Raw genomic sequence first — 12,929 nt, 5'->3', positions numbered from 1 at the left:
ATCAGCACTTATGTTGTTGTAAGGTTCTAAAAGTGGTGTTCTAAAATACTTGTTCCTTTCACCTTACATGTGTTTTCACTGTATTTTTTATATTTACTTCTTCAATATATATATATTTTTTTTGCCACTTATGGGCAAAGGACCAAATATGGTAACTTCACTGACCTTGATTTTCTACATGAAAATGACTTTTTTTTTTTTTTATTATTTTTAATTTCACCAAAGTAATAAAGTCTCGTTATGTCTTCCAATAACACACTAAGGTTGATATTTTAAATTTCAGAGCATTTTAATGAGTGCCCTGCCCTATAAAGGGTTAAAAGTCCTTAAAATGTGGGCTCAGGTAAAACTACATTATATTAGTTTTTTGTTGCAAAGTACAAAATTGATGCAATCACAATACAAAGCAAAACATAAATGTTACAAGGACAAAAAACAGCAACACAAAACCACTTACACAACCATTACTGCAAGAGAAAATGCAGTGAATAAACTGAGAGATGTGAGTTTGATAAGAGGTTGCAGGAGAGGAAGAATATTTATATGACTGTTGTGTTTAAAAGACTTATCGTTGAAATGGTACTAATGTAAGGAATGACGTTCAAAGGGATTATGTGTATGTTGACAGGTGTCTGGATCAGCACTTATGTTATTGTAAGGTTCTAAAAATGGTGCTCTAAAATACTTGTTCCTTTCACCTTACATGTGTTTTCACTGTATTTTTTATATTTACTTCTTCGATATTTTTATTTATTTATTTATTTTTGCTACTTATGGGTGAAGGACCAAATATGGTAACTTCACTGACCTTGATTTTCTACATGAAAATAACATTTTTTGAAAAATTTCAGCAAAGTAATCAAGTCTTGTTATGTCTTCCAATAACACACTAAGGCTGATATTTTAAATTTCAGAGCATTTCAGTGAGTGCCCTGCCCTATAAAGGGTTAAAAGTCCTTAAAATGTGGGCTCAGGTAAAACTACATTACATCAGTTTTTTTGTTGCGGAGTACAAAATTGATGCAATCACAATACAAAGCAAAACATAAACGTTACAAGGACAAAAAACAGCAACACAAAACCACTTACACAACCATTACTGCAAGAGAAAATGCAGTGAATAAACAGAGATGTGAGTTTGATAAGAGGTTGCAGGAGAGGAAGAATATTTATATGACTGTTGTGTTTAAAAGACATCATTGTAATGTAATGTAGTATCGTACCTCATTCTGTATTTTAGTGCATATTTGAAAGAAAAAGATGACTGATTTTTACGAGTTGGTACTGGAATAAATGCATGAGTGAATGAACTGATCCTGGGCTGTGATTCTGTCCTATATTCTATCTTGTAAAGCAGTAAGTGTCGGAGGGAGGTTATTGCTTTGTATCTGAAAATAAAAGGTAATAGTAAGGATATTTGTGTAGTCATAAAAAGTCAAAGTGTTACTGTGTGGAGGTGTAACCTACATGTGAGATGGGGCTCTGACTGTTTGCGGGTTCCCTCTGCGATGGAGCGCACCATGGGGATCAGGTTCTTCTTCTTCTCGTTCTGGTGGTGGTGTCTTTTCAGCAGAGCTTCACGCACCTTCACTCTCACAGTGTCGTCCAGCTCATGGGCCATCTCTTGGTGGTCTAGCACCATATCTGAAAGACAAAGTGATGTCCAAAGGTGCACTGTGACTGTTACATTAAGCATCGAAAGGCTTTTAATTGTAGAGTACATAAGTATTTGTATGTATCAGAGGTCTGGCTATATGATTAATTTGAGTGATATGTCATTCTTTCTCTTTGAAAAAGCCCTATGTTGGGGATGTAACGATATGAAAATTTCATATCATGGTTATTGTGACCAAAATTATCATTATTATCGTGGTATTATTGAAATGTGCTCAAAATGTCCAAAAAGTACTAATACACACTGAAATAATTTAACCAAGTTGTATTTTGAAAAAAATAAAATAACATGCATAATGTACTTTCTGTGGCAGAAACATTCAAATATTAACATGTAAACATCGAACATACAAATGTGCATTAAAAATGGCACCTTATGGCCAGAGATATCTGCATTAGGGCTGGGAATTGATAGGATGTGATCAATATTAATGCCATTGTCCATTCTGCTTACCAATCCAATTCCTTATCAATTCTCCTATCGATTCCTGGGTGTTTTTTGGAGTGGAAAAAATGGAGTTGGATAAGTGATAATGGAGCTTGTTTTACTATTTTCATACCAAGTTTTCTAGTTTTCTAAGTGTGGTAATTTAACACCGTTATCATGATAATTAGAATTTAAATGGTAATATTAACCATCGGCAATTTTACCGCGGTTTATTGTTATACCGGTAATCGTTACATCCCCATGTGTAAGAAACACAGTAAATAAAGAATCCTAATGATTCACACAATGACTTATGAAGTGCTAATGCTGCACTTAAAGGCAATAGACTAATATAGGAGAGTGAGTGGTGGTAGTGAAATCGTTTTATTGATTGTTTCACAGTGATTATGTTCTAAAACACACTCTAACACACCAAAATCATTGCAAACATCTATGGGATTATTCTAGACCAGGCGTGTCAAACATACAGCACATGGGCCAAAACCTGCGCCCATAACAGACCATTGAGTGGGTGGGTTATAATAGGTAACAAGTGAACATTGCTTCTCACGCATCAACTTTAAGGACTAAATGTTCACTCACTGGCTAATACACTGTTGCCAGTAATGTTAGAATAATTTTGTTTTCAGACACATTTCTCTTTTTTATTCCTATTTATACACATCAGTAATCACCTTTGACCGTGTGCAGTGATTACATACTGAGCCCCAGTTCCACTTTACCAGGAATAAATAACATCGTGACAATCCTTTCATGAGAAGAGGTAAAAATAGAGGCAACTTTATGGGCAACAGTGTATACTCAAATCAACTGACAGATGCCATTGTACCATAATAATCTACAGTATTAACACTTTGCCAGTGGTCATAATGCTATGGCTCATTAGTGTGGTATTGAATCTGTATATTCTTTTCTTAGCCATATTAAGCCAAACATCTGTCAACATATATAAGCACAGTGTTGAACACAGGGTGTGTCGGTCATGCTGTAAAGACATCACGTCCAAAATATCTGGAACTGTAGAGAATAATCAGAGATCTATGTGTCACTACTTTGCTCTTTCTTCTCTCTGTCTTTATTTCATAGTTGCTGAGTCAGCACCTCCTCTGCAGTCAATCACGCTGACGCACACACACACACACACACACACACACACACACACACACACACACTGCAGTGCCCGCACTAAGTCTGAGCACACTTCAAGGCCAGTGCTAATGTGTTGAGCTCAGTGCCAGTATAATCAGCGCTGTTAATAAGTACTGTGACAATAGAACCACAAAGATGAGTATGAAATTAATCAACACTGATAATGTAACAAATGCCTCATGTAATGTAGCATCCAATTCCACTAGAAGCACAAGATGGATCAGGTTCTTTTTAATATGAGACTGCAGTGTATCATCTGACAGTGGAACAGATGACATAGTAATGTTCAACAACTGGAGTGTGCATACATATACATCTTTATTTTGATATGTATAGTATAGGCTTCAACTGAAATACATAATTAAGAATTTCAGTCAAATGTGATGTTCTTAAAGGCAGATTTTGGAGCAGAGTAGCATTGCAAAATTTTCTTTCATGTTCCCTGGTAATTATTTGGACACCAGGATATTCCTACTGGATTATAATGACCCACCCTTTAACCTCCTAAGACCCAGCTATGGGTTTTCTGTCCACATTTGTGGACAAGAGTTTCATAACTTTATACAAAAATAAGAAAAGAAAACTGTCCACCACAAAGGACATTCCATAAAAATTTTAAAAACTGCATCTGAAAAAACTGTTGCATCATGATGTTTCTAATATAGGCACTTATTTAATAAAAAACAAAAAAAGGTTGAACTTTGCTGACATTTCCTGGGTCTCAGGAGGTTAAAGAAAATAAACAGTTGAATGAATGAATCACTTTTTTTTATCTTCCATTTCTTCCATCTTGGCTAACATTTGGAGTCCAGGTGCTGCTGGCAGGAGTCACATGGGGAAGAGAGGGAAATGGGTAGAGGATCGGAGAGTTGGAGGACAAGAACGATTGCAAACAACAAGGCTGTTCAGGCTGTAAACCTGTCATATTCTGAACCAGGAGGGAGACTAAGTGACAGAGAGCCTTGACACATCTGGTCCTTTCACTGTATGTGTGTGTGTATGTGGATGTCTGGTAACAGGGACACAACATGTGCGTTTGTGTACGAATAATTTGTTCAGAAATGCAAATCTGCTCTTTTTAGTTTTAATTAATATTTGCAAACAACTGCAACAACTTAAACTTTTTAATGGCTTTTTCCTCATCAAGCTGCAGGGACCTGGTTATTGACGTCTGCAGACTCATCAAGTTATGCACTTCCATGCAAATCAAAGGCTGCAAAATAGATTTACACTGCAGTCTAGGATGATGTTATGCAAACAAGGTTCATCAGAAGTTCATCAGCTCTCTTGGCCCAGCTGCAATATGCTGGAAAAAAAACAAAGAAGTGAAGACACATGCATGACACGTGCAGAGCCTTCACATTAAATTTACATAGAGAACAGGGGAAAGTGTGGTTTCACATTTACACATTTACACTGTGAAATGTTTAGACTGTAGAAGCATTTGAAAGTCAGTTTAGACCTTTTTAATGTGTCTAGTGTCTGTGTGTGTCGGTTTGTGTGTTTGTGTATCCACTACAGTGTAATGCTCCCCTCAGGCCTGTGCTGTAAGTCTGTCTCCTCTCTCAGAAGGTTACATCGATCCATATCACACATCCTGGGATGCAGAGCCTGTTTTATGTCACGAAAATGCAAGGACAAGGTCAAGACGTGACTTTAGAGGTTGTGGATGAAGGAAGCCAGGAAAATAAATCGTAAAATTATTTCTTTGTTACAGTTTGACTCTCTTCTGCTACAGGATTGTAGTTGTCGAATGTGATTCTTTTCTCTTCTGATCATTTTTTGAACGCGCACACCTCATCTGGAAACATACCCACCTGCAATCTCTTCGATGCAGTCAGCGTGCATGTCGAGCAACACGCTGCCATTGATGATGCAACTGCGGAGCTCAAACAGGCTGTGGAGAGAGAGAGTGGCAACGTAGGGCTTACTCCACCTCTCCCCGCCGTCCTCCACATCCTCCTCAAACTTCAGCCACCTGCCACATAAAAGACAGATGATCTTAGAGAATAGATTAACCCGTGCCAAATACACACATCTTTAGATATTTCGCTTTGTGGTTTACATCATCTCCTCCTGGAAAAGATATCATGATGTAAATGTCAACTCCACAATTAGAAAGGTCTGACATCAGCATGTGAGATCTGACATTTGAGCACCATCAATGAGATTACAGCAGTGCTTGTGTCATTTCTCCCTTCTGAGCATGTCAGTATTGAACAAATAGACCAGAAAATGATCCAGTAAGCTTTAAATGTAACTACAGCTCCCCCTTCCTAACAGTACAGCTGTAGAACTGCCAGACTGTCAGAGGTTTTATTGCCAAGCACCGTTTGTAACGGTTCCCAAAGGGGATACTGACCTGGCTGTTTCCTTCCACTCAGCATCCTTGCCATCCTTCACACAGATCTCATCCAGCTCAGTGAACAGCTCATGGGCCACATGTTCAGCATCCTCCTCTGTGCCCAAAATGAACTGGACCCGCTGGGACGGAGTATCTGATCAAGTGAAAGGAAGTGAAGGAGGACAGACAAATGAACTGTGTCTCAAAATAACTTTCACTCCTTCATTACATGGCTTTAATTGAATACAGGCACAGATAATAACAAGAAAACATACACAGTCCACCTCCACACACATGCCATGTACTGACTGGGTCCTGCTCATTGGAAGCTAATTAGTGGACTTGTCGATTTCAGCCTTAAGGGCTTTGTCTGTGTTTCTGCATATGTGCATGTGTGAACTGCCTACAGTATTGACAGGCTCTGTTTTACACCCACTCTCTGGGCAAATAGATGCAAAAGTCTGCGTGTGGGTTATTCCATGAAACAGGCTGGAACAACAACACAATATTGACAATTGCTGTGATATAATTTCATGTTATGTATGTACAGTACTGTGAGCATTCACATTTATTTCTCATTTTCTTTTGTTCAGATAGAAGAAAGCACAAGGGATTATGACACACAGAAGACACAAAAAAAAACCCTGAACTAAATGGGTTCTAAAGTCAATATTTAGTGTATGTGACCCCTGACCCCATGACAAGAAGCATCACAAACAGAAACATCTGACATGCGTTGGATGAAACCTGGTATAAAACATCTGAAAATTAATGTAATGAATCACATATTGTGTGATACTTTGGTTTATAGAGGCTATTTTGTCCCTGAAACTTTCGTTTTTACTGCTGTACAACTCATATATCCAGATTGTATCTTAATACAGAGACCGAGAAACGCATATATGTGGCCTTTAGAACTTTACTTAAACAGACCTAATGTTGGCCTAGGGCATCTGCACTGTACAATATATTTTGACAGTGTATTGTATTAATTTTCCTTGGAGATCATTTACTTTGTCAAATAAAGAGCAAAATGTTTCTAAGTTCAGTGTTTTATATATTTGTACTTAATGCACATTTTCACATTGAACAGACAATTTTATCATTTAATTTGTTTTGAATTTTCAACCTGTTATAAAAACATTTCAAACCACAAACAACCATCTACCATCTTTCTTCAGTTTTCTCTCAGAACCAGAAATGAACCTTTAAATTCATTTATTATGATAATTATTGAAACTGACTGATGAACATTTTATCAAGATAACATCCCCCAATTCAACCATATAAACTCAACTACATTAGATTTTCTAAAAAAAAAAAAAAAAAAAAAAAAAAGGTAAAATTTCTATTGAATTAACAGGACTTTATGGTCTTTTAGGACAGTCAGTAAATTGGTGAAGTTTGGCCCTTGAAGCCAAATTTCATCATTATCATTTTTTAAATTCTGATCCTCAAGAACTGTTAATTTTTCACTAGACAGGGTTAAAACTTTTTACTAATTTTCTACCATCAAAAAAATGATAATTTGTAATATGAATTTATGTTGTTGCTGAAATTATAATAATATATGTAAATACTTTGTTTCCTGAATAAAAATTATTACATTTTTCACAAATTACTTTCTCCGTTCCTTTTAACAGCCAAATTTCCATTCTGTGTCGCAGTAATATAGTTCTGTCATTACAAGACTACAAGGTATTTGGTTGTACATAAAAAAAAAAAAACAGATAAAAATTCATCTTGAGACCCGAAAAACACTCATTTTGACTGTATACACACTGTTTCCCATGAAGTTGGAATAAAATATTTTTAGCTCTTCTCATGAAATGATTGTGACAATGTGATTTATTCTTGATAGATAAAGTGTACCTGGGACTGAAGTTGGTCAACGGTGATTACTGATATGTATAAATAAGAAAACAGGAATGTGCCTGAAAACAAAATTGAACCAACTTTATGGTCACTGGTGTATTTCTAGATGGATTATTTGAATATTATTGAAATACATTACGATATTAGTGTGTTTTTACATCACCTTTATTTTACCATTTTACATATTACTCCTTATTTGTTTGTTCATTAATGTATTTATATGTTTATTCACTTTGCAAATAGAAAATTTCATGTACTGTCATCTGATTTAATATTTCCTCGATCTCCAAACTCAATCTGGTAGAAAATTAAACAGTTGATGCTGAAGTGGAAAGATACATATCCATTTAAAACAATTTTTTAAAATGCATTTTTTGTATGAGGTTGGTGTTTGAATTGTATAGTAAAAAAAGAACAGGAAAAGAGTTGAAGTTGTGCATCTGTGGGTGTTTCTTTGGATCTATGTTACCGTGACTGGTTGATTTCTCAGTTCCCTCGCTCTGTTGTGTTGCGATGCTTCCTGCCCTTCTGTCTCTCTTGCGGTGTCGAGAGCTGTGGGTCTTGTGGTGACGATGGCTCTGTCTGGGCATCCGAACTCCCACAAACAGAGTCCTGTGGCCTGAAAGAGAAACAGCTCTAACTAGAAGCACTCGGAGAGGGCAGACCTCCGCCAAGGCAGATCAGTGCCCCCCCACCGATGTTTGTTTGTCTGTCTGTCTGTGTGCAAGATAACTCAAAAAGTTATGGACAGATTTGGATGAAAATTTCAGGACATGTTGATACTGGCACAGGGAACAAATGATTAAATTTTGGTGGTGATGGGGGGGACTGATTTGCCTTGGAGGAGGTCTGCGCTCTCTTTTCTAGAAAAGCACTAGGAGAGCGCAGACCTCCATCAAGGCAGATCAGTGGGCCCCCGTTGCCCCCCCCACCCCCCCCACCCCCGATCACCACCAAAATTTAATCATTGGTTCCTTGTGCTAGTATCAACATTTCCTGAAATTTTCATCCAAATCCATCCATAACTTTTTGAGTTATCTTGCACATGGACAGACAGACAGACAAACCAATGCCGGCAAAAACATAACCTCCCTGGCGGAGGTAATAAACGCTCATTAACTCACCAGGGGACACTACAAAACAGACATATTAAAGCTGAATTCATTCCATTTATAAATCAGCTGCATACAATTACTTTTATAGTTTGACAGAGCACAGAAAGAACAATAAAATAAAATCACACAATGAATGTCTGCAAAGGTTGTGAACTGTTTTGTAACTGCACCTTGAGCAGAGACACATTAGGAAAAGCACAGAGCAATTCATTATACGTTAACTCTATTCTATCAAAGAATAAGTCTGGCTCCGCTTCAGGCTCTCCTAAACTGTACACATTTAATTCTTCAAGTCACTTAGTAAAAACAAAGGATCTGATGCTACATATCGTGTTAAACCATGATTTATTGAAATTCCTCAAAGTTTGATCATAATATAATGGTTGCAAGTTGTTTTATATGCTTCGAAATGTTTCTCCATGGCCATAAAAGAGGATCAAGGCTCTTTTACCAGAGCAGTATTTCTCTTTGGTGTAGTATTGAAAGCATTCTGTAGCTTTGGTTTCTTGGCAACGGCCAAGATTATACTTCTTTATACAGTGTCAGTGTTTGGTATATTGTGGTACTAAGGTCTATCGAGTTCTTTTTTTTTTTCTGTTTGCCACTATCATTGAAATGTTTTGTGTCCTTCATTTGCTTTCAGAAAACATTTCTACCAGCTACATTTACCAGTGTATTTTATGTTTTTGTGAAATTGTCCACATTTGCAATTTAATTTAGCTTCTCAGATGAGACGCCTCAAAATGATTATAACTGTGACAGACTTTATTAGTGAAATAAAAACAGAAGTGTGAAAACAAATAAATGGGGTACGCTATGGCCTCTCAGCTCACATAGTTAAAGGATGACTTAAAGTGACAGCCATTAAACTAAAGGTGAGGTGTTGGCCTAAAGCTCCAGGGGGAGAAATGGGAACCACACTCTGCTTCATGTCCATTATTGTCTCCAATACTGCCAACACTAATTATCATGAGTGCGCTCAGTGCTGATTGCAACAAACTGGGGTAGGAAGGCATTTTACAAGAGTATGAAAGCAGTTCTTATAGAAAATGAAATACAGGATTGAAGTAACAAGAATATTTGTTGAAGAAAAAAAATCAGTTAGTAGCATATTCATGTTTGTGTGAGTCACTGGGCCCATTATCACTTTCCCGCTGGAGAAAAACATGCTCAGGGATAGAAAACTCAGCTGTTATTCAATAGCATTTTGTATCCTAGTTGCACCCCAAATAGATTTGTTATGCACACACTCGCACACACCACCTTGATGACTGATTGTCCCCTAAAGCCTGCTCTGGATGGATGGACATCCATTATTAATGTTCAGTTCTATTCAGCTCCACCAGACAAAAACATAAAACCCCCTGTTCTCAAAACAACTCATCAGTGGAAATTGCACCACACACACAGTATGAAAGACAAAAGTATGATAGAAACAGCTCAATCATGCAAAAGGAAAAGGAAAAAAAAAAACCCACTGCACTCACACTGTTTGGTCTCACTGAACTTTTATAATGTATAAGTAGGAGATTAGCTGACAGATGCACAGGCTCAGCTCGCCTGGCCGTGTAATTCAATTAACTATGTAGGATATTGTATTTACTGTTAGAAGCACCGGCACTTTGGTTGGGATTTCAGGGTTCTGTTCCACTGCTTTTCAGCTGGAAACATTTCATGTAAATACTGTCAGTATTTATATTTTAGATGAGAACTACATGCAAATCATTGTGTTCTCAACTCAGACACGAATGATATTTATTATCATTCGTGTCTGAGTTGGAGTCTGAATTGGCTAGCATGTGGATGAGTGGGATAACAATTTCTCCTGCCGATGGCAAACTGCAGGCGTGAAGGTCGCTGGTCTCATGGATTGCTCGGCGGGTGCAAGGAGCACTGTTTACTGTGTTCATGCCATGGAAAAGTGACTGTTAACTGTGCCAAAGAAAGGAAATGTTTTGAAGCTATAACTTTACTCTTAATGCAAAAGCCAAACACAATGATATTTCTGTTTGATGGTACTTTAGGAAGGAGGGAAAAGATACAGATTCATGCAGAGGATGTGATTAAAGGGTAAATCAACACTAAGTCAGTTTCATCATTATGGATTAAAAGTATGCTGCTTCCCCTCCCAATCACTTCTCATCTTTTATAACAGCAGATCTTTCAGCAGAACATTATAACTCAATGATTGTGTTGTGGTCTGTTGTGAGAATGGTTGAAAGTTTGAGCCAGTTCAGAGCAACGCAACATTTTAAGCTTTGCTGTTTAACCCTTTATTGGGCAAGTGACTATTTTTGGTAATTTCCATATTCATTACAAGACAGTGACAGCCACAGCTACAGTGAGTCAACAATCTCAGGTCAAATGTGGTCTACAGGGTCTGTAAGGTCCTCCTCTGCATAAACAGTGAGTGTACTGCTTTGTTAGGTACAACGAAATAATGGTACTAATGTAAGTAATGATGTTCAAAGGGATCATGTGGATGTGGACAGGTGTCTGGATCAGCACTTATGTTGTTGTAAGGTTCTAAAAAGGGATGTTCTAATGTTCTAAAATACATGTTCCTTTCATCTTACATGTGTTTTTTCTTGTATTGTTTTTGTATTGTATTTGTTGTGTGTAATATAAATTTCTTGGATTTTTTTTTTTTTTTTTTTTTTTTGCCACTCTCAGGTATGGAACCAAATATGGTAACTTCACTGACCTTGATGAACATCACTCACACACACAAATTTTGACAAATTTCACAACAGTAATAAAGTCTTCTTAGGTCCTCCAATAACAGGCTAATGTTGAAAATTTGAATTTCAGAGTATTTCTATGAGTGCCCTATAAAGGGTTAAAGTTGACCATTGAAAGGAAGAGGTGCAAAAATACTCACCTTCTAGTTCCTCTTTCTCATAGTGGATGTTCATTACTGAACTAGTCCCTCCCTGGTCCACAACCACCTCCTCATCTGGCCTCTGAATGACACAAACAACAGATACACAAAAGGCATATGTAAATATGATGTTTACTCTTCTTTTAAGTGATATTTAATACAGATAATAACCATCATCACATTGTGTAAGTGTCATTTTCTCTTCCGTTTGTCAACAGCTCATGTGCTTGTGGTAATGCGTTGTTATGTTGAGCACTTTCAGCTTTTCAAGTTCAGTCTATGAAAGGAAACCTGAAAGGTCAATATGTCTGGAAGTATGCTTTTAAAGAGGAGTTACTGACACTGTCATAGGGTACCTAATTGACAAAACTTGCAGCAGCTTTGCAAAGATGAGCATCAAATTGCAGACAATCTATTCTCAGACTGTCTGGCACAGACACAGGGAAGGACAGGCGGGCATGTTCACTCTCATATATAAACACACACATGCTAGAGGTTAACACAGTATGAGTCAGTTGGAGAATGTGCCAGGCTCTACTATCCAGGGGAAATCAAATCAAATTAAATTAAATTAAATTAGCAGAGTGGCATGTCCATCAGCGGTGTGGCTGTTGGCATAATGCTGCAGGATATGGTTGTGTTTTACTATTCTTATGTCAAGGCATTCTCAGAAACAGTGCAGTTTCTATTTGTGTGTCCTACCCATCGTATGTTGGTCCTATAATAATGAACAATGCTGGAATCCCCTGAGCTCTGGCTTTACTGTATTGCTGCAGCATCTCAATAAACAGTATCTGTTACACAAACAGTAAAACCTCATTTCTAATCTCCAACAGCCTCCCACATGCTGTTGAAACCATGACACCATGTGTTTACCACTACAGCAAAGTATAAATTAATTAATCAGTTCCATGTTGCTTAACTTGCTCCTTGTTTTTGGTAGGATGGATGATGGACACATGCCTCTGTGTCAATGGAAGTAGATAGAATCACATATGTACAAGCGAGTTATCAAAAAATGTCAATACTTAAAATTAATTAATACTGTACTAAAGGATGGAAGTGCTGCAAAAATGACACAAATGTGTGAGAGACCCCTAGGAGTCAGATTGAACTGGACTAGTTTTTTCCTGCATTCACTGTATAGTATGGCATAAAATAAATACCACTGAACACATTGGCTACAGCAAAAACACCTAAGTAGAAATCCACTGTCTGTTGTCAAATATGTTATTGTGGTTTCTGAGATAGTATTATGTAAATGTTACTGATTTGTGCTGCATTGTACATTTACAATTGTTTTGTTATACAGAGTGTTTACTGTTTGGAATGAGGTAATATGAGAGATGTAAAAGGTGTGATACAGCTGTTACAGTATATTCAACAGCAACAGCACATGCTGATTGAATGCATGAAATGAAATGCATGGCAGACTATTATCAC

The 12,929-nt window shown here is 37.2% G+C and overlaps 1 protein-coding gene across 3 annotated transcripts in view; it reads right to left on the bottom strand.

The window, feature by feature from the left end:
• The window catches only part of slc4a8 (solute carrier family 4 member 8), a 47,836-nt gene that overhangs the window by 22,908 nt on the left and 11,999 nt on the right, over nt 1-12,929 (bottom strand). For all 3 annotated transcript variants that reach the window (XM_030134625.1, XM_030134627.1, XM_030134626.1), the window contains exons 2-6: nt 11,487-11,568; nt 7,960-8,109; nt 5,634-5,769; nt 5,089-5,249; nt 1,468-1,644 (exon numbers count right to left, since the gene is read on the bottom strand). In XM_030134625.1, coding sequence (XP_029990485.1) covers nt 1,468-1,644; nt 5,089-5,249; nt 5,634-5,769; nt 7,960-8,109; nt 11,487-11,568 — 706 coding nt within the window. The remainder of the gene's footprint in view (nt 1-1,467; nt 1,645-5,088; nt 5,250-5,633; nt 5,770-7,959; nt 8,110-11,486; nt 11,569-12,929) is intronic.

The sequence above is a fragment of the Sphaeramia orbicularis genome, chromosome 5, assembly GCF_902148855.1.
Source record: "Sphaeramia orbicularis chromosome 5, fSphaOr1.1, whole genome shotgun sequence".
Lineage (NCBI taxonomy): Eukaryota > Metazoa > Chordata > Actinopteri > Kurtiformes > Apogonidae > Sphaeramia > Sphaeramia orbicularis.
Note: the sequence above shows the minus strand (reverse complement) of the source record. Positions and strands in the feature narration are given on the sequence as shown.